Source organism: Pristiophorus japonicus, chromosome 15 (genome assembly GCF_044704955.1).
Source record: "Pristiophorus japonicus isolate sPriJap1 chromosome 15, sPriJap1.hap1, whole genome shotgun sequence".
In the NCBI taxonomy this organism is placed as follows: domain Eukaryota; kingdom Metazoa; phylum Chordata; class Chondrichthyes; family Pristiophoridae; genus Pristiophorus; species Pristiophorus japonicus.
In genome coordinates, this window is record NC_091991.1 from 179,433,171 (window position 1) to 179,455,792 (window position 22,622).

The 22,622-nt window shown below is 45.7% G+C and overlaps 1 protein-coding gene across 7 annotated transcripts in view; it reads right to left on the reverse strand.

The window, feature by feature from the left end:
• The window catches only part of LOC139281290 (rho GTPase-activating protein 17-like), a 187,700-nt gene that overhangs the window by 23,852 nt on the left and 141,226 nt on the right, over positions 1–22,622 (reverse strand). For 6 of the 7 annotated variants that reach the window (XM_070901414.1, XM_070901410.1, XM_070901409.1 and 3 more), the window contains 9 exons: positions 20,174–20,242; positions 19,887–19,968; positions 19,285–19,412; positions 16,650–16,761; positions 13,216–13,297; positions 12,955–13,035; positions 10,583–10,696; positions 1,556–1,647; positions 1,191–1,347 (listed from right to left, as the gene is read on the reverse strand). In XM_070901414.1, the coding sequence (XP_070757515.1) occupies positions 1,191–1,347; positions 1,556–1,647; positions 10,583–10,696; positions 12,955–13,035; positions 13,216–13,297; positions 16,650–16,761; positions 19,285–19,412; positions 19,887–19,968; positions 20,174–20,242 (917 nt within the window). Of the gene's footprint in view, positions 1–460; positions 986–1,190; positions 1,348–1,555; positions 1,648–10,582; positions 10,697–12,954; positions 13,036–13,215; positions 13,298–16,649; positions 16,762–19,284; positions 19,413–19,886; positions 19,969–20,173; positions 20,243–22,622 lie in introns of those variants that run through there. The other variant, XM_070901415.1, reaches the window with a different exon arrangement.

Sequence of the window (22,622 nt, forward strand, 5' to 3'; positions counted from 1 at the left end):
AAAGAGTGAGTCAAGCCGTTCTGGGAACTGATGAGCCTCGTTGCAGTCTGAGGTGCAGTGGAGGGAGCCGAGCCCATACTGGTGAATGGGCAAGTGGCACCTGTGATGGAGCAGCCCATATTTGATTGCCTGGTATCTCAGATGCTTTCCCCCAACCACTGTCTGTCCCACCTGTGACAGAGACTGTAATCCCTGTACTGGACTGTTCAGTCACCTGAGAACTCACTTTTACAGTGGAAGCAAGCCTTCCTCGATCCCGAGGGACTGCCTATGATGATGATGCATACATTTCCCATAGGCATAAAAACACATCAACATGTATACCAAGCTGGTGTCAGCTTGGCTCAATTGGTGGTACCCTGACCATGGAAGGTTGTGGGGTCAAACTCCAATAGCGATTTCAGCATAAAATCCAGGTTGACACTTCAGTATAGTACTGGCTGCAGCATTATCAGAGATGCTACCTTTTAGACTAAACATCCATCTCCTGTTGAAGTGAACTAAAGGTTCCCATGCACTATTCAAAGAAAAGCAGGAGGTTCTCATAGAATCATTAAAATTTACAGCACGGAAGGAGACCATTTCGGCCCATCGGGTCCGCACCGGCCAACCAAGAGCTATCCAGCCTAATCCCACTTTCCAGCTCTTCGTCCGTGGCCATGTAGGTTACGGCACTTTAAGTGCTCATCCAGCATTTTAAAAAATGTGATGAGGCTTTCTGCCTCTACCACCCTTTCAGGCAGTGAGTTCCAGACCCCCACCACCCTCTGGGTAAAGAAATTTCCCCATATATCTCCCTCTAATTACTTTAAATCCATGCCCCCTGGTTGTTGACCCCTCTGCCAAGGGAAACAGATCCTCTTTATCCAGGCCCCTCATAATTTTATACACCTCGATCAGGTCTCTCCTCAGCCTCCTCTGTTCCAAAGAAAATAGACCCAGCATCTCCAATCTTTCCTCATAGCCACTCTCCTGGTATCCTGTCCTGCCACCACCAAAAAACAGATTATCTAGTCATTTATTCATTTGCTATTCATAGGAACTTACTGTGCACAAATTGGCTGCTGAATTAAAACAGTGACTTGCACTTCAAATAAAAAAATTATTGATTGTAAAGCATTTTGGGATATTGAGGCCATGATGTGATGCTACATAAATTCAAGATGTCTCTTTCATACATGCGAACATACCTGTCCTTTTTTGCTATATCTTCAACTACTGCCACACTTATAGGCCTCTTTCTTTCCAGTGTGCTACTGTCATATTCAACTCCAAATGCCGGCAGATTATTAAGGTGATTGGCAGGAGTCATTGGCGTAAACATGCCTGACACATTGAAATCTACGTCTGTAAAAACAACAGTAGAAAAGGTCAATATAATTCTCTGAAAGGAGCCTCCAACCTCCAACTGTGCAGCACAGCAGTCATTCCTAAATCAAGTCAATATAAACTATTGAGGTCCTGTTAGTCATTTGCAAAAAGAAGCAAAAAAAATGGCACAATTAACATTACTCAAAACAAACCAATACAAAAGATGAATCCAGTTCGTACTTACCATCTGGGAAGAACCAGTCTGCATGTTGGATGATTGGCTCGATGATCGTAACCACATGGACAGAGGTAGCTGCGGCCAAGTCTGCAAGTGCTCTTAGAAGGAAAAAATAGTGCATTTTATAAATGTTTTAAGTCATAAAACTTGTTCACAGTGGATATTTCAAAACTGCCAAATGCATATCGGCACTGCAGATTTTAAGAAATGTGATATTCCTCTGAGGGGCCCATACTAGAAACGCAGAAATAAATATACACAAAGTGGAATTTGTGGTTTTTACCTAAATTTGTACTGCAGCCAATATATATATATAATTTTTTTTAAATTCAGAACTGTTCCTGCGGTTTGCTATTAAAACATCAACTTGGTTTGATGAGCTGTACCGCAAGTCGTATTGAAGGAGCTACTTTGTCAATGCAGAACTGCCAACATAACATCAAGTCGCTGGAGATATATCACCAACGATGTCTCCGCAAGATCCTGCAAATCCCCTGGGAGGACAGGCGCACCAACATCAGTGTCCTCGTCCAGGCTAACATCCCCAGCATTGAAGCACTGAGCACACTCGATCAGCTTCGCTGGGCAGGCCACATTGTCCGCATGCCAGACACGAGACTCCCTAAGCAATTGCTCTATGCGGAGCTCCTTCACAGCAAACGAGCCAAAGGTGGGCAGCGGAAATGAGGACACCCTCAAAGCCTCCCTGGTGAATTGCGACATCACCACTGACACCTGGGAGTCCCTGGCCGAAGACCGCCCTAGGTGGAGAAAGTGCATCTGGGAGGGCGCTGAGCTCTTCGAATCTCAACGCCGCGAGTGTGACGAGGTCAGGCGCAGGCAGCGGAAGGAGCGTGTGACAAACCAGCCTCCCCTTCCCCCGACGAATGTCTGTCCCACCTGTGACAGGGTCTGTGGCTCTTGTATTGGACTGTTCAGCCATCAAATAACTCACTTTAAGAGTGGAAGCAAATCTTCCTCAATTCCGAGGGACTGCCTATGATGATGATGAGCTTAAATAAATCAAATGATCAGAAGTCAAGTAACTGCCCCTACAGTCGTGGCTAGGTTTGATTCAACCTGGTCTGTGCATAATTGTCCCATCCCCCAGTAGCAAGAGTTGTCAATGTTTGTTTAGTCTCCCCACTACCTGCTCACATTTCTGCAATGATGTAATATGGGGACAGACCTACCCACTTGATATTAAGTCTGTACAGATTACAAGTTGCTATAGGCCAATGGGGCTAGGTCAGACTGTGGGTGTGTTATGCAGAAGTAAAGAAAAAATAAAGACAGAACAAATGCTTCCCTGATCAGGTGGTTAAAACAACAAGTAGCTAAGCATATAGACTAGAAAGGTCTCAGGTCAAATCCCAGATTTGTGCTGCGTTAGTTGATCTCAGTTGGTGTGGTATGAGAAATCTTATGATGAGTCACCCTTCCCCTGGTATAGGAAGAGTTCTCAACCCCAATGACCTTTGTTGGTAGTCTATGTGTGCAGATAGGATCGAGCTCGGTTCTGATGTAGCCACAATCGAATACCCTCACACATGAAGAATGGCCACTTGGGCAAGGTATCAGAGAGCAACTGGTGCCATGGAACTGCACCTCAGCAAGAAGTCAATGCATTCAGGAGAGAATATTAGCATATAAAAGAAAGAAGAAATAAAGGGCTGGATTTTCAGGACCTTTGCGCGCCAGGTCTCGCCCCGGAGCAGCATGAAATGGGGCTGTGGGGTCCCCTGCACTCTGTCGGGAGCCTCGGGTCAGGTATTGTGGCGGCGCTTAGCAGCATCGAAATCGGCAAAACCAAAAATCCAGCCCCAAGAATCAAACAGACTGCCTTCAGGAAAGGGGAAAGTAACAGCATCAAAAAAAGATTTAACCATGCAGTCCATTCAATAAAGTTATACTTGGCCTAATACACTTCTCAATATGTGCTGTGCTTTTGAGATTGGAAACACTGATTATACATTCAGAATAGTGTGGTAAGACATTAGCAATCAAAGGAGATACAGTTCAAGTCTAAAGAGTGAGAAAAAGGGAATGTAATTGAAACCAAATCTCAGAATGGACACTATACAAAATAGAATATCCACGACAACATTGAACAATCCAACAACAAAGTGAGCTTGATCAGCCCATCCATGGATTTCCTTGTAATTTTGTTGTGCTATTTACTAAGGATTCCATTTGTTTTACTCCTGAAAAGTCTTGGTCTTAAAGTAGGGATCAGTATTCCAGGGAAAGTGTTACGTTAACTTTGGCTCCATTAATACAACAAATACATGTAATAAGTTCTGTTGCAGCTAGGTCTCTGCTATCCTCTAGGTCTAAAGGATTTTTTCCCCATTGATAGAGTATTCAAACAGGCTCACTTAGACAGACTGTGAAAATTCACAGACCCCTAAGTCAAAGCTGCTACATGCAGTTCGGCATGTTGCATTAACTCATCAATCAACTTGACATTTTCGGACCTTGGGTAGCGAGCCAATTAAAACGTTAAAAGAATATTGATTGAGCCAATAAGGTCAAAGAAGGCGAGTTCTTTTCTGTAAATTGAACCCGGTATAAAATACAGCCATTTTGACCATGTGTCTCAGTAAGACAAAGAAACTGACAATCAGCCAGCAGCTTGTTACTCTCTGCCAAGATTAAAAAGTTAAAACTACCATCGGAGTTCGTATTTCATTGGAAATTAAGAGATCTAACAATTTTGGCGCTGCGAACAGGGTCGCTGAGGAAAGAAACTGAATTTTGGACATCGGACCTACATACTGAGGTAAGGACACCTCTTTTTTTAAAAAAAAGTCCTCGGTCAAAAGTCTAAATTCGCCTCTCCTTCTACGCGATTCCGAAAGCCTCCGGTTTGCGAACCCTCCAGTTGGTAGTCGGCTCGAGGTCCCATAGACGTCTAAACTTCGGCGGTGTGTTAGTTAATTAATCACCGATCTATTGATCGGCTAGCAAGCCTACGACTCGAGACCCCAGTAAAGAACTCAGTATAATGGCAGCAGGAGATAAGAACAAAGAATTGCCTACAACTGTTAAAGGTGGGCAGGCACCACCTGAAGTTTCGCTAGATTTAATTCTCAAACAGTTGAAAGAATACATAGAGCAACAATTCAACTTATCTAAAACCTGTATTAAGATCGAACAAAAGTACGGAACCTCCAATGGCCCTTGGACGAGATTAAAAGGGTCTGGGGAAAAACGACCCGTATGAAAAATAAAGAGCGAACTAGATGGTCCCTAGCGGTTATGGGCCAGATTCAAAACCGGAATGAAATTATAATGCGTTCCCAACATGATCGAGAACTGACCAGTACAAAGGATCAATTGCAAGCTGTTTGTGCACAGCTGCGACAGAAAAAACTTGAACTTGAAAAACTGGAAGCGGAAGTTAAAGATCTTAAAGGTGAAATTAAAGAATGGAAAAAATCATTAGGTCAAGAGACAGTAATAGGAAAAGGAAAATGTATCGGTCAATTCCCAGGGTACCCATGTTTGGATAAATTAAAAGCGCAAACCCGAAGACACGACCGAGGAATAGATACGGTTTCTGAATCCTCTGACAATACAGGGTTGGAGGATGACGAATTAAGGGTGCGCTTTGCCCCGTTTAAAAAAAGACGAGTTGTGGTCAAATCAAAAGAGACTGCGGATGAGGGCGGAACCAAAAAAACAAAGAGAAGGGTGTATGCAGAATACTTAGTTCATGCTCCGGCAGACCCAGAGAAAATTGATAAATGGTCCAAGGAGTTGCCCAATCCAAAGAAAGGGGGAGTAAAAACGTGGGACCAATTGGACCGCTTAAGAAATATATATCAACTTCATCCCTGGGACGGAGTGCAAATTTTGACCATAATGGTGCCAAAAACACAGGGAAGAAAATTGCACGACAAGGTAGATGAAGCTTTGGGGCAGAATGAGCAAGAATTAGATGCAGGATGGGAGGCGATTCAACACTGGCTGCAAGCCTTCAGTCCAGCTAAGACAGACTGGGGAAAAATTGCAGCCTGCCAACAGAAAGGAACAGAGGAGGTCCTGGAGTATGACAAGCGGTTTAGATGCACGTGGCTAGAACATTCGGGTACGAATAATACGGATGAGGAAATGGATGAACAAGTGTTTGGACCCCTGAAAGCAGCTTTCGTGGCAGGTCTAAAGCCAGAACTGTCCAAAATGCTTAAGGTAGTGTTACCGGACTGGGAAGGTAGAGGAACTACCTTTGCAGCATTGGTGGATCGATGTAACCAATTAGATCGGGATATGGGAGCTAAAGTCCGAGCTGTACAGGCTGTGGGATGGAAATCCCAGGATTCCGATAAACAGTCATTAGGAAAATTACCCCTAAAAATGTCATTATTGTGGGAAATAAGGTCACTGGGCCAAGACGTGCAGGGAAAAACAGCAAGGTCGTGGCTGGGGAAGAGGACGCAGCCAGGAATACAATTCAGCCAACAAACCAGGCTTGTCACAAGATAACGACCTCATAGAAGCATTTAAGTGACTGACAATACAACAACAGAAGGAGTTACTTGGGATAGCAAAAAACGATTAGAGCCCACCCTGGCCCCCCTCCTCGCACTAATACAACAAAGGGGAGATGGGCTATATATAACTGTGAGGGTGGGCGATAAGGATGTGGACTGTCTTTTAGACACAGGGGCGGAATTAACATGCTTACCCCTACAATATGGAGACTTTTTGCCGTTGGATGGTAGGGCACGTACAGCCTATGGAGTTGGGGGCCATAAAATGGAAATTAAAAGGACAACACTGGTACTTATAGGGCTGGGTCCACATGAAATAACCACGCCGGTCTGGATAGGCCCAGTAGATCAACCCCTTTTGGGAATGGACATTCTAATCCAAATAGATTCATCGTTGCATTTCGAGGATGGTTGGGTGACATGGTCAATTAGAACTTTGAAGAAAGAAGAATTGAAGGAACACCCGATATGGGCTAAAGATAAGAATGATTGTGGCCTACTCCAGATGGAGCCTGCGTCATTTACTGGGACCAAGCCTCCATGCACTAAACAGTATCCCATCAGTCCAACTGCCATCGCGGGAATCTTACCGGTTATTCAGCAATTGGAGAAACAAGGGGTCATTATTAAAACACATAGCTCCTCCAATAGCCCCGTGTGGCCGGTACAGAAATCTAATGAGACTTGGCGTTTGACTGTCGATTATAGGAAAGCTAACCAGTGTATTGATCAAAAAGCTCCTTTGGTCGCAGATCCCTCTACCATTTTTAATGCCCTCAAACCGGAACATAAATATTTCTCGGTTATAGATATGGCCAACGGATTTTGGTCGGTGCCTCTGGCACCGGAGGTTCGACAGTGGTTTGCTTTCACGGTCCAAGGACAACAGTATACTTGGACCCGGTTACCGCAGGGTTTCCACAACAGCCCTACAGTATTCCACATGGCTTTACAAAGCCATTTGCGAGAATTACCTCCCCTGTCATCCAGTCATCCAATATGTAGACGATATCCTGCTAGCGTCAAACACGGAAGAACAGCATGAACAAGATTTACGAGCTTTGCTGGACCACCTTTGGCTGAAAGGACATAAAGCCAGCATCGACAAAGCACAAATATCCCAAGAAGAGGTTGTATACCTGGGACAAAAAATTTCACAAGGAAAGAGAGAACTTACCCAGGATAGAACTGCAGCCATTCGGGCTGCTAAAAAACCCACCACTGTTCAGGAACTACGGTCTTTTTTGGGATTGTGTAACTTTAACAGAAATTGGATTGACTCCTTCACACAGCTTGCTCAGACACTGAATGATATTTTAAAGGGGAAACGTGCCTCGAAAGAAGCCATCACCCTCACTAAGGAACAACAAGAGGCCTTCCTGAGTTTGAAAAAGGCTTTGTGTTCAGCACCGGCTCTGGGAATCCCCGACAGTGGTAAGCCATTTACCCTGTTTGTTCATGAGAAAGAAGGATATATGACAGCTATACTGACACAAGAACATGGGGATCGGCAAAGACCTATTGGCTATTATTCGGCAAAACTGGATGCGGTAGCCCTCGGATGGGGAAGTTGCCTAAGGGCCATGGAAGCTACATGTCGAGCGGTAATGATCACTGCGGGTCTAGTCCTCGACCAAAAGCTGATTGTCAAGTGTCCCCACACCGTACATGCTTTGCTGTCTATCAATAGAATGTCTCAGGTGACGGCAGCAAGATGGACCCGCTGGACAGCAGTTTTGGAAGCTCCTAATCTCCATATCATCCGGGCCAGCCCGGTTAATCCCGCAACTATGCTCCTGATGTCAGAATCGAGGGAGCAAGAGGGGGGAGAATGTGAAGAGCATGACTGCGTGGAGATTTTAAAAGAAACAGAAGAAGCAGCCTTAGCAGCAGAGGAGCCTCTGCATAACCCAGACCTCATCCTGTTTACAGATGGTTCCTCCTTTGTTGACAATGGTACCAGAAAAGCAGGATAGGGAGTTACAACCTTATATGAGGTAGTGGCAAAAGGATGTTTACCCTCAGGAACGTCAGCACAACAGGCCGAGTTACGGGCCCTATCAGAAGCATGTCGAATAGCAGGAGGACAGACAGCTAATGTCTACACAGATTCGTGTTATGCTTTTGGAGTCGCTCACGACTTTGGTATGATATGGCGGAAAAGAGGATTCCTCACTGCTGCTGGTACACCTATCCGAAATGGAAAAGAAGTCCGAGACTTACTGGAGGCCATACAATTACCTCAGGAAGTGTCCATCCTGAAGTGCAAGGCCCATATCAAGGAAAATACTACAGAAGCACAGGGAAATGCCCTAGCCGACCAGGCAGCTAAAGATGCCGCCTCACAGGGCGTTCCTCCAGAAGAACCAACACAGATGTGCAGACTGAAAGCACTCAGGACTCTGACACGAGACCTTCAAACAATGCAAGGCGAGTGCTCCCGAGAGGAAAAATGGACATGGATTGAGGCAGGAATTAAGCTATGCGAAGATGGTGTCCGGAGACAAAGAGTTACCGACAAGCCAGTAGCGCCACAAGCGCTTATGCCTTTTTTAGCCCAACAGATCCACTCGTGGGGACACTTGGCCTCAGAACAGATGACGGCACGGTTCCAGAAAAGCTGGTGGGGTCGGGGATTTAAAAAACATGTCCAGCTGGTAACAGACCGCTGTGTGGTCTGCCAGAAAAATAATTCTGGACCCATCACGGTAACGCCCCAACTGAGGCCCCCTGCCCCTGTCGGACCATTCCAGCATCTGCAGGTTGATTATATATCTCTTCCTTCATGCCAAGGATACACTAACATTCTTGTCATGGTCGACAGATTCTCTAGATGGGTAGAAGCTGTCTCAACTAAAAGAGCCACAGCCAATCACACTGCAAAGGTCTTGTGTAAGGATTACATTCCCCGATGGGGAGTCCCGAGTAGTATTGACTCAGATCAGGGAACACACTTCACAGGTGCTGTCTGCCAAGAAGTCTGTAGGTTACTGAACATTACGTGGGATTTACACTGTCCTTATCACCACAATCATCAGGACAAGTAGAGCGAATGAATCGAACTCTGAAACAACGGCTTGCCAAATATCACCAAGAAGGAACACCATGGCCCCAGGCACTACCAATAGTGCTATGTAGCATTAGGGCAACCCCGAACAGAACCACAGGTCTAAGCCCATTTGAAATTATAACAGGAAGACCCATGTCGCTGCCAGGAACTATCGATTTACGGAAAGCTGATGTTCACTTAATGAGTGACACTTTGTTATCATACTGTCAGAACTTAACCAATGCTATTAGTTCTGTTTCCTGACAGGTATCGGCAGCTTGGGGTAATCCACCCGAAGGAGGACACGACATCATCCCGGGAGTCTGGGTCTATGTGAAAAAGTTGCATAAAAAACCTTTGGGTGCCAAGTGGGAGGGACCTTATCAAGTGTTATTGACCACCCAGGCAGCTGTTAAAGTCCAAGGAAAGAAAGTCTGGATCCACGCTTCACACGTTAAACGAGCACCCGTAACTGAAGCTGAAATCTAATAAGGACAATTACTTTTTGCGAAAATATATAAATTTACTGTATTACTGATTGTAGATATTCTAGGCATAGGCCTACTTCTTACTAGCCGACCCTCTGCACCAAATGGAAATAGTAGGGTAGCAAGGGAATTATATGTAAATACCGTTTACTTTTATATTGTTTGTTTATGTTGATTAAATGTTGTTGCGACCAGGCGGCTGTAGCTGCTGTCCCGCAGGTGAGACACCTTGCAGGTCCCAGCAGACCGTCTGTACGTGGCACAGGGGTATGTTATGCTTAAGGAAAGGTTGTTTACTGGTTGAATTAAGATATTGATTTAGATTAAATTGGAATAAGGTTAATTAACCTACTAAAACCAGACTTCCATTGTGGCCACGATGGAACTCGGGTTGGTGTAAATTTGTGTGGAAGCTACTCGTCTGGACATGTGGTGAAACACATCAACAAATTTGAGAAGGAAACTCTATTAACATGTATGAAATTATTTTGTAGAATGTTTAACCAGTGATACCTGATGTTTTATGATTCAGTTTGTGAAAGAATCAAAGGGGGGATTGATAGAGTATTCAAACAGGCTCATTTAGACAGACTGTGAAAATTCACAGACCCCCAAGTTAAGGCTGCTACATGCAGTTTGGCATGTTGCATTAACTCATCAATCAACTTGACATTTTCGGACCTTGGGTAGCGAGCCAATTAAAACGTTAAAAGAATATTGATTGAGCCAATAAGGTCAAAGAAGGCGAGTTCTTTTCTGTAAATTAAACCCGGTATAAAATACAGTCATTTTGACCATGTGTCTCAGTAAGACAAAGAAACTGGCAATCAGTCAGCAGCTTGTTACTCTCTGACAAGATTAAAAAGTTAAAACTACCATCGGAGTTCGTATTTCAATGGAAATTAAGAGATCTAACACCCATTAAGCCCTAATAAGAACAGTGCCACAAAAATTAAGGCTAGCCAGCACCTTACCATAATAAAAACAGCAAAGCTCTTACCCTTCATTCTTAGCCCACAGTAGGTTGGGTCCCAACACAATTGCAATGTTGCTAGGAGTCATTTTATTGATGTCACTATACTGTGCAAGCTTTGAGAGAAATTTTATAAGGTACCTGTTCAACAAAGACAATAATTTAGGTTACACCTCTACAAACATCTCCATTTTGCATTGAATGCTCAACATTACAAACACAAGCATATTTCACTTTGTCCTAGTGCTCATCTTTATCATGTACATTACTGAAGATTTTGTTAACTTTACAAAGCAGTGTTCAGATGCTTCTCCCTGCCCTGTACTGTGAAGTTTCTAAACATGGCTTGGTGTCCAACAGGGAGCTGCCACAAACAGGCACAGTACCCAATGGGGAGCCCTCACCACCCCAAAACAGGCACATTGCCCAAAGGGGAGCCCTCACCCCCCCACCCCAAAATAGGGCACAGTGGCAGTACCTAGTGCCTACAGACAAGGTGATTAGGCCCCCCCCACAAAAAAAAACAGGACACAAAGATCATTTGGCAGTACCCCAAAACAGGACACAGTGCCCATCCAGGAGTCCTTGTCAAACAGGGCACAAAGCCCGCAGAGATGTCACAAAGAAATCATAAGGGAGACGGATCAAATAGGGCACAATATCCATAGGGTAGCCTCAAACAGGGTATAATGTTCACAGACAAGCCCTAAATACAACACACTACTTCAGAAAACACTCAAACAACAGAAATGAAAATCCATTCCCAACTCAAATGCCTCACTAGTCCATTCCCCAATGTGGATGATTGACTTTGGTAATGTTACTAAAATTCCCTCCACACCATTTATTTTAATGGACAATATAATGTGAGATTAGCCCCCAGTCCCTGTCATAGAGACCACTTTCCCCCTTCACTTTTCATTTCAATGGGAATGGCATTGTGGGGCTAACTTCCTCCTCCATAATTCATTTCAATAGAAATAATTATGGGTATAACTCCCTCCATCACTCCGTCAGTATTTAGTTGAAATTAAGTTGAAAATTGACTATGTAACGTGGGGCTGAAGTCACATGTAGGCCAGACCAGGGAGGAGGGAGCGGGTTTTCTTTCCTGGAAGACATTAGAGAATCAATTGGATTTTTTGCAACAATTTGTCAGCTTTCATGCCCATGAATTACCAAATTTATTGAGCTCAATTTCACAACTTGCCACAGTGGGATTTAAAAGAAAAAAATAACTTGCATTGATATGGTGGCTTTCACAACCTCAGGACGTCCGAAAGCGCTTTACAGCCAATAACGTACTTTTGAAGGGCAGTTACTGTTGTAATGTAGGAAACTCACAACCTCCTCAGATAATGGAGCAGTCCATGCCCACCTGCAGCAAGACCTAGACGATATTCAGGCTTGGGCTGATAGGTGGCAAGTAACATTCGCGCCTCACAAGTGCCAGGCAATGACTATCTCCAACAAGCGAGAGTCTAACCACCGCCCAGTGACATTCAACAGTATTACCATCACCGAATCCCCCACCAACAACATCCTGGGGTCACCATTGATCAGAAACTTAACTGGAACAGCCACATAAATACTGTGGCAACAAAAGCAGGTCAGAGGCTGGGTATTCTGTGGCGAGTCTCATATCGCCTGACTCCCCAAAGCCTTTCCACCATCTACAAGGCACAAGTCAAGAGTATGATGGAATACTCTCCACTTGCCTGGATGAGTGCAGCTCCAACAGCACTCAAGAAGCTCAACACCATCCAGGACAAAGCAGCTCACTTGATTGGCAGCCCATCCACCAGGTTAAACATTCACTCCCTCCACCACCGGCGCCCCCTGGCTGCAGTGTGCACAAGATGCACTGCAGCAACTTCGGCAGCACTTCCCAAACCTGTGACCTCTACCACCTAGAAGAACAAGGGCAGCAGGCTACATCACCTGCAAGTTCACCTGAAAGTTCCACATCATCCTGACTTGGAAGTATATCGCCGTTCCTTTTCACTGGGTCAAAACCCTGGAACTCCCTCCGTAACAGCACTGTGGGAGTACTTCACCACAAGGACTGCAGTGGCTGCTCATCACCACCTTCTCAAGGGCAATTAGGGATGGGCAATAAATGCTGGCTTTACCAGTGACGCCCACATCCCATGAACAAATTTTTAAAAAACCTCTCGGTTGCTACTCCACTATCATTGCCACTAGACTTTTGCACCTGCATTGTATGATGAGATCGGATGTCAGAATTATACAATAGAGGGAAACAATAAGGGTATGGGAAATAGAATTTAAAAAAAATTATAATTACAAGAATATCTCATTGTTGATCAGTAACCGTGTTCAAGTCTCACATGTGACACCATTTCCATAGGTTCTATTTGAAGATTGAGAACACATACCTGAAGTTGGAACTGTTTGCCTTTGGCATTTTGCTGCAGGCTACCCAGAGGGCTTGTAATTTCTTGTCTGGTTCTGGTACACTGTGACAACATAGAACTAAAGTTAGTTAGTGTTCACTTGGAAATTGCCAGTTCAACAACCTGTAGAGGCGCAGTATTTCAACAGAAACATGTCCGAACTTTATTTTCACAAAAACAACATTGTATTAAACACATGTGTAACATGATGACGAGTGATGAGTGATGTGCTTAGTTCCTCACCTCGCAGCCTGGAACCACTCATCATAGAGCTGGAATGTCATTAAAGGTTCTGGCAGCTCTCTCAGATACGATTTCAAGGCACCTGAAGGCAAACAGACACCAAAGCTGTCAGCCACATCTTCTAAATATGGCAATGATTTATTCTGTGGGCTAGAAACTTTTCAATATATACAGTACATACAATAATGAATAATGCATGTCAATACAATGTGGTTCAGGGACTTATTACTACTCCAATCTTCCCAAAGGTTGCTGACTCATGCTAGGAATGGTTCCACCGACACCAGGTGCCCTTCAATGTCTCTCCAAGTATCCATTCTTCGGGCCCAAGTTTCGGCCTCAGTTGCTCCTGATTTTTTGGAGCAACTGGTGTAGAACGGAGTATCTTAGAAATTCAAATTCTCAGCATTTAGTTTGCCCCAGTTCTAGTCAGTTAGAAAGAACAGTTTGACTTTGGAACAGAATTTTTTTTTCCCAAAAGGGGGCGTGTCCGGCCACTTACGCCTGTTTTCAAAGTTTCAGCAGTGAAAACTTACTCCAAACTAACTTAGAATGGAGTAAGTGAAGATTTTTGTACGCTTGAAAAAACCTTGTCTACACTTTAGAAAATCAGGCGTAGGTTACAAATCAGGCATAGGGAATGGGGGGGGGGGGTTTAAAGGGAAGTTTACAAATATTAAACACTTCAGTTTTACAAATAAAGAGCCATCATCAATAATAAATGATAAAAACATCAATAAACCAACCAATAAATCAATGGGAAAAAAATTTATAAGAAATTTTTTTTTTTTTTTTTTAAATCAATAAATAAAACATTTTCTACTTACCGACTGCAGCACCGGGAGCCCTCCAACAGCGTGCTGGGATGCCCCCCAGTGTGTCTCTGTCAGTGTCTCTATCTCTCTGTCTGTCTGTGTGTGTCTCTCACTCTCTGTCTGTCAGTGTCTGTGATTCTGACAGCGAGGGAAGGAGGAGGGGGGAAGGGGGAGGGGGGGAGGAGATGGGGAGGGGGGGAGGAGATGGGGAGGGGGGGAGGAGATGGGGAGGGGGGGAGGAGATGGGTGGAGGAGGGGAAGGGGAAGGGTGGAGGAGGAGAAGGGGAAGGGGGGAGGAGGAGAAGGGGAAGGGGGGAGGAGGAGAAGGGGAAGGGGGGAGGAGGAGAAGGGGAAGGGGGGAAAGGAGAAGGGGGAAAGGAGAAGGGGGGAAAGGAGAAGGGGGGAAAGGAGAAGGGGGGGAAAGGAGAAGGGGGGAAAGGAGAAGGGGGGAAAGGAGAAGGGGGGAAAGGAGAAGGGGGGAAAGGAGAAGGGGGGAAAGGAGAAGGGGGGGAAAGGAGAAGGGGGGGAAAGGAGAAGGGGGGAAAGAAGAAGGGGGGAAAGAAGAAGGGGGGAAAGAAGAAGGGGGGGAAAGGAGAAGGGGGGGAAAGGAGAAGGGGGGGAAAGGAGAAGGGGGGGAAAGGAGAAGGGGGGGAAAGGAGAAGGGGAAAAGGAGAAGGGGGGGAAAGGAGAAGGGGGTGGAAATGGAGAAGGGGGTGGAAATGAGAAGGGGAGAGAGAAAGGAGATGGGGGGGTGGCGCTGAACGGGCCAGGCCCAAGGCCTCGGGCAGGGCCCGTCCCCAGCACCAGATTTACAGGTAGGTGGCGTTGGGTCAGGTCGGGAGCTCGGGTCGGTGGGGTGGGGGTGGTCGGGTCGGGGGGGTCGGGAGCGCGGGTCGGGTTGGGGGGGGGGCGGGTGAGGGAGGGAGGGTTGGGAGAGGGAGGGAGGGAGGGAGGGAGCGCGGGTCGGGTCGGGGGGTGGGGGAGGGGGAGGAGGGAGGTCAGGTGGGGGAGCGCAGGTCGGGTCGGGTCGGGTCGGTTCGGGTGGCGGGCGGGGAGGGAGCGCGGGTCGGGTCGGGTCGGGGGGGTCGGGTTCGTTCGGGGGGGGTGGGGAGGTGGGGAGGAATGCGGGTCGGGTCGGGTCGGTTCGGTTTGCGCGCATGTGCAGAGGTCCCGGCACTGTTTTCAGCGCAGGGACCTAGCTCCGCCCCCTACAGCTCGTGCTGCGCCACGCCCGACTCCAGAGGACCTGCAGGGAGCCGGAGAATCTGTAAGTTTTTTTTAGGCGCACTTTGTGGCGCGAAAAACGAGCGTTCAGGTCGGGGCTGCGCCGTTCTAGGCACGGCCTGAAACTTGGGCCCCATATGTGGGAGGCTAGTAAATACTGTCAGCACACTGTTCAACAAGCCCCATCTGTCTGTGGGTTTCTATCCCAAAAGTGATTTACATTTCAATCTGCCAATAGGGTTGCTTTCCCAATCAATGGGAGTGGTTATTGTCTAAAGATCATCATCATCATAGGCAGTCCCTCGATTTCGAGGAAGACTTGCTTCCACTCTAACAGTGAGTTCTCAGGTGACTGAACAGTCCAATACGGGACTTACAGTCTCTGGGACAGACAGTGGTTGAAGGAAAGGGTGGGTGGGGAGTCTGGTTTGCCGCACGCTCCTTCCGCTGCCTGTGCTTGGTTTCTGCACGCTCTCGGTGACGAGACTAGAGGTGCTCAGCGCCCTCCCGGATGCTCTTCTTCCACTTTGGGCGGTCTTTGGCCAGGAATTCCCAGGTGTCGGTGGGGATGTTGCACTTTATCAAGGAGGCTTTGAGGGTATCCTTGAAACATTTCCTCTGCCCACCTGTAGCTCGCTTGCCGTGTAGGAGTTCCGAGTAGAGCACTTGCTTTGGGAGTCTCGTGTCGGGCATGCGGACAATATGACCCGCCCAACGGAGCTGGTCAAGTGTGGTCAGTGCTTCAATGCTAAAGATCAGTCACTCTAATAAACGCATAAGATTCTGAGGGGGCTTGACAGGGTAGATGCAGAGAGGATGTTTCCCCTCGTAGGGGAATCTAGAACTAGAGGGCATAGTTTCAGAATAAGGGGCCACCCATTTAAAACTGAGATGAGGAGGAATTTCTTCTCTCAGAGGGTTGTGATTCTTTGGAATTCACTACCCCAGAGAGCTGTGGAGGCTGGGTCATTGAATATGTTTAAGGTGGAGATAGATGGATTTTTGAATGATAAGGGAGTCAAGGATTATGGGAGTGGGCAGGGAAGTGGAGTTGAGGTCAAAATCAGATCAGCCATGATCTTATTGAATGGCACAGCAGGCTCAAGGGGCCAAATGGCCTACTACTGCTCCTATTTTTTAATGTTCTTATGCTAGCTCTTCCCCAAATTATTCCTCTCCACCATTGTCCACCCAGTTCCAGCCAGAGAGTTTAATACTGCTGAAATGTGTGGAAAATTCAAATCTATTTACTTGATTGTTGAGTTTAACATTCCATCCCAAAAATGTCAGTGTCAATTACAGCATTTTTTAAAAATACACTGTTTAAATTCTGGGAAAATCACAAGGAGTTCGATTAATCTCCAAAATGTTTTGGCCTTCATACAAATAACCTACCTGCAACAGCATGTTGATCAGAATAGAATTCCTCAAGCTGGGACGTAGAGCAGTCCAATGCAGCTTTTAGCTTTTTCAGTTTTGAGGCTCCAGCAGCAATCCGGAACAGCCCCTGTGTTAAATCAGGGAAACGAGCATTGCAAATTAGAAAAATCACTCCAGAAACAGAACATCTTTACAAGCTGCACTATCCAAATATGAACCCAGTAATAACTGCACGGCCCAAAATTTCCTATGTAGGGCAACGGGTGGCTTCTGCTGTTAGCTAGACTTGCCTTTGCCCATTTAATATCGACGATATTTTGCACTGCAAGTTGCTGGAAGTGCGAGATGGAGATGGCGCAGGATCTGAGTCAACAGGGCAAAGACTGATAAGGAAGTGTAAGTTGGAATGGTGAATTCAAATGTCAAATCAGGCACAGAAAGGGAGGGAACAAAAGATTGGATTAGAGAGAGAGAAAAAAGTTTAAACTGTTTTAAAAAAATTTCCAACAACAATTAAAACGTGAAGGAATGAGAGTCCACACTTGTAATAGTTAATTTTCAATGCCAGAGAGGTTGACTGGCAGTAATTAACACATCACATTTTTTAAAAAGGTACTTAAAACTTGAAATGACGTGATTTAACTTTCTATGGCGAGTTGACTTCGCATCTACTGCACAAATAGAGGAATTTCACGTCGCTCAATCCATTTCAATGGTGAGCCAAACAGTGGGATGCCGTTTTCGCGAAGCTAAATTGCATCTTCAACAGTAACTTTTTGATATCTGCGATCAATCGCGCATTTGCCCTCGTCTGAAGTTGCGAAGGCATTTGTGCATAAATAATTGTGAGCGCCATTAGCCTTGCTGTTATTTTGACAGCAGATTTTGGGCCCATGAGTATTTACTGGGAGATTCAAAGTGAAGTCACTGCACTAAATTGCAATAATTTATACTGTTTTCCAATTTTCTCCTCCCTCCTGAACAGATGGTTTGCTGCTGGGAAATGTCTCCACAGATGCAGGTGCCCTTGAGTGAACACTCTTCATGTGAGAACCCAGACAGCAAGTGCTGCTAAGGTATTTAACGATGAGGCATCACAGCCCAGCCTGATCCTTTCTCCTACAACATGTACACACATGTCCCAGCCAGGCTGCATTTATACCCAGTTTATCTCTGGGATGATGAGGCCAACTGCAGCATTGTAACAAGCCATCCTGGTTGAGATCATCCAAACCAGCAGAGCCCTGAACCTAGGATCTTCCATCTGTGTGGCTTAATACCGCACTTATTTATATTCTGAGCTAAATTTCAGAATTTTAACGCACACATTAAAGTTCATGCAGGGATTTGCATTCCAACAGTAGCAGATGGAATGTGGCCCCTAATAAAATAAATTTAAATCGTGTCCACTGAGGCCTTACACAGTCAGTTGAACAAATGAGCACTCTAAAGAAATCACTGTGCTCAAAATATCACCGGATCACTGAAGCTGTTGCATCCAGCTTCACACAATACTCAACATCAAGTGAAAATCTATCTGTTGCAAGTTTAATCAACTCCCTGAACAGGAACCACGTGCGTAAGGCTCTGTGATAAAACAAAACAAACAACTGAAAGCAAAATTGGAACTACAAAAGTGAAACATACTGAGGGAAGATATCAACGTATCTCTGGCTCTCTCTCTCTGACTGGGGGAGGGGTGTGGGTGCCGGGGGGGGGAAGAGATGGGGGGGGAAGAGATGGGGGGTCCTGCCTTCCTTCTGTTGTACTGCTGGAGCCACTGCTGTTTACGTGTGTGTGTATATACGTGATTTGGAGCTAAAGAAAGCAAACCAAATGCAGAAGGATCAGGATAGGTTGGAAGGGTGGGTTTGTGAACGCCAAATGGCATTTAATGTAGACAGACAAGATTGTGGCTGAGAAATAAACAGTGGCAACAGGAAAGGAAATGGAAGCAATTTCTTGCTAAGTTATACTGATTTAAATTTGAGTTCTGAAGCAAAGCACATTGGAACACTGAAGAATATCAGAGTTGTGATCAGTATTACGGAGTTGTAAAACTACTTAGAATATTGATTTGAACAATTATATATCCTCTGCATGTATTCTAATTTTAAACACAGCATCATGTAGCCAGTTGTCTAAAGATAAACTTTTAGAACAATCCATGAAATGGAGATAGGAGAGAACCACACTTGTATCTAAAGATTACCAATATAGAAATGGCTGTCGGAACCGGCCGTCAAAAAACATAATCTTAAAATTAAAACTAGGCTATTCAGGAGCAAAATCAGGAAGCATTTTTTACACAAAGGGTTGTAAAAATTTGGAACGTTCTCCCCCAAAAGGCTGTGGATGCTGGACATCAATTGGAGCTTTCAAGTCTAAGATTGATCGATTTTTGTTCGGTAAAGGTATTGTAGGGCATGGAGCAAAGGTGGCAAAATTGGAGTTGATGTGTAAATCAGCCAGGACTTAAATGAATGGTGGAGCAGGCTGGAGGAACTCCTGTTCCTAATATTCCTAGAATTGAATGATGATCGTTAAAGAAACAGAGCTGGGATGTAGGAGTGACATATTCCTTAAAATCGAAATGAGAACTTTGATTAATCATTCACGTGTGGATATGTTCTGATCAACCAGCACTCACCTCCTCTTTCATACCAGTTTCTAAAAGCATCATTACACAGGCTTCAACAGGGAGTGCTATTTCACGACCACTACGCTTGAGGTGATCTTCTAATGCAGTTCCAAAGGCAGGCTTCTCTGTCCATGTATCTGAGCGAAATCGAGCAGAGACAAATTAATTCACCAATTAAACAAAATAAACGGATATCTTTATCTCCAGAAGAAATCTTTTGCTGCAACGATTGCCTGAAGTTCCAGCTTAATATGGTCTCTGTGATATTTAAAATATGTTGATTTAAGCATGCCGATTACTTGAATAAACCAACATATTATACAAAACACTATCACTGGCAAGTTCAAAGGTTCTCTATTGATAATCAGCAAACCAACAACACATTTTAGTGTTCTAGTTAATCCACCATTAAATCAAAATGGAGAACAGCTGCTGGCTGTGCATTAATGAATCAGAAAAGAAGTGATTGAATGCTCAGTTGGAAAACAGAGTTGGATAAAATTGCATAGAGAAAGAGCTCCTCCAGAGTAAAAGGTGTAAAGTAGTGAGACAAAACCCCACAGGAAATGCTCATACAGGAATAATGCAACTAAATGCTGCTGATACTGTACCTTGCTGGGTTTGGATTGTAGGGAGGACTCGCTCCAAGACTGCTAGTGATTTTCTATGGTAATCTGCTTGAGCTTCTAATAACTGAGAACAGAACCCACATTGTCAACAAAAATTCCATTAGCTCCAATGCTTACAAAAGCCGTAACCTTGAGTCTATCAAACACAATTCTGGTAAATCTCAGCAAAAATGTTAAGGCTAAATGAAAAATCTTATGGCTAAATGAATGAAACAAAGAGCTAAATACATATAATGAGTCAGTGCCAACGCACCATGCAAAACACTTACCGTGACAAAATATCTTGCATAATCACCTTCTTTAGAAATAAAGTTGTACATATCAGCTGCAAGTTGATCCTGTGGACAGATATACCTCTTTTTAGAATTCCAAATACACAGCTTCTAAGATAATGCACAGTACTGATGGAAAGTAGTTAAAAGTTGCTCTACTAAACTACCTGTTAATGAAATAGAAAATTAGAAGATTCAAGTCAAATTAGTTGCTGAGAAATTAATCCCTTAACATTTGAAAACAATTGCCTCTGATATTCATTATAACAAAAATGAAAACGAATACAGATGAGGAAGGTCACTCAGCCCACCTAGCTTACCTTTGCACAGGTTTACAATTGCTCCCAACGCAGTATCTTCAGATGAGGGGAATTATAACTTCCAAAAACTCTTGGGTTTGTGCTGGGTGGGATGTACAAATCTCAAACCTGATCCCAATCCGCCCACTTCTGGTGAGAAGGTGGGGTAGATGAAATGGTCGGGGCGAAATGGATGGATGGGGGGGGGGGGGGGGGGGGGGAAGAGAAATGGATGGGGGAGGGAGAGAAATGGATTGGCGGGGGGGGGGAAATGGATTGGGGGGGGGGGGAGAAATGGATTGGGGGGGGGGAGAAATGGATTGGGGGGGGGAAATGGATTGGGGGGGGAGAAATGGATTGGGGGGGGGGGGGAGAAATGGATTGGGGGGGGAGAAATGGATTGGGGGGAGGAGAAATGGATTGGGGGGAGGAGAAATGGATTGGGGGGGGAGAAATGGATTGGGGGGGGAGAAATGGATTGGGGGGGGAGAAATGGATTGGGGGGGGAGAAATGGATTGGGGGGGGAGAAATGGATTGGGGGGGGAGAAATGGATTGGGGGGGGAGAAATGGATTGGGGGGGGAGAAATGGATTGGGGGGGAGAAATGGATTGGGGGGGGAGAAATGGATTGGGGGGGGAGAAATGGATTGGGGGGGGGAGAAATGGATTGGGGGGGGAGAAATGGATTGGGGGGGAGAAATGGATTGGGGGGGAGAAATGGATTGGGGGGGGAGAAATGGATTGGGGGGGGAGAAATGGATTGGGGGGGGAGAAATGGATTGGGGGGGGAGAAATGGATTGGGGGGGGAGAAATGGATTGGGGGGGGAGAAATGGATTGGGGGGGGGAGAAATGGATTGGGGGGGGAGAAATGGATTGGGGGGGGAGAAATGGATTGGGGGGGGAGAAATGGATTGGGGGGGGAGAAATGGATTGGGGGGGGAGAAATGGATTGGGGGGGGAGAAATGGATTGGGGGGGGAGAAATGGATTGGGGGGGGAGAAATGGATTGGGGGGGGAGAAATGGATTGGGGGGGGAGAAATGGATTGGGGGGGGAGAAATGGATTGGTGGGGGAGAAATGGATTGGGGGGGGAGAAATGGATTGGGGGGGGAGAAATGGATTGGGGGGGGGAGAAATGGATTGGGGGGGGGGAGAAATGGATTGGGGGGGGGAGAAATGGATTGGGGGGGGGAGAAATGGATTGGGGGGGGGGAAATGGATTGGGGGGGGGGAAATGGATTGGGGGCGGAATAAAAGAGAGAAATGGATGGGGAATAGGGTTGGAGACAGGATAGAATGATGGAATGATGGAGGGGGGACAACCTGGGGGGGATATAGATTGATTGGGGGGGGGGGGGGTGGGGGGGGAGAAGGGAGAGAACGACCAGGCAGGCCACTCATTTATCTCCATTTAAGGTTTAACCCTTGCCGGTCGGGTTTCCTGGGCCTCGGGGATGCCAGCAGCTAAAGGGACCTGAGGACTGGTGCTTGGAAAAGGTAAGCCCCTTTCCAACAATGCTCTTCCAAGGAAGAGCAGGAGTGCTTCCACCCAGCCCCCCAAGCTAACCTGCTTCCCTCCCTGCGACTGCCCTCAACCTCCACCCACCCACCCAATCACTCATCCCCTCCAGAACCTGACTCCAACCCCCCCCCCCCGGTCCATGCAAGCCACTCTTCACCATCCCTAACCTCGCAATCTCCACCCCAGCACCATGACCATACCTGCTCCTGGGCTGTGACCTCTGTTGTAGCATTTCCCACCCAATAGGGCACCAAGCCTGTCAACAGAAAGTTGAATCTACAAAATGTTAATTCAGGAAGCACTCAGCTTCACTACTAACTATTTTTATAGCTCAATCCACTTCTCACCATATTCCTCATACCCTCCTCTCTCCAAAATGTATCTAATTTTCTATTGAATCATTGTGGAAAAAAATGAATTTATTTCTGGAAAAGACTTCATGAACTCTTAGACTTGCAAGATGCAACTACAACATGTAGACTGAGAGAATACTGCTGGAATTACAAATCATTTACTTAAGTTCTTTCCACAGAGCAGTGAGAGTAATTGCATTAAGATCCACTTTCTCATTACCCCTGCTCTTACTGAATCAAAACTGAATAGAAGGATATGTTGTTAGGGT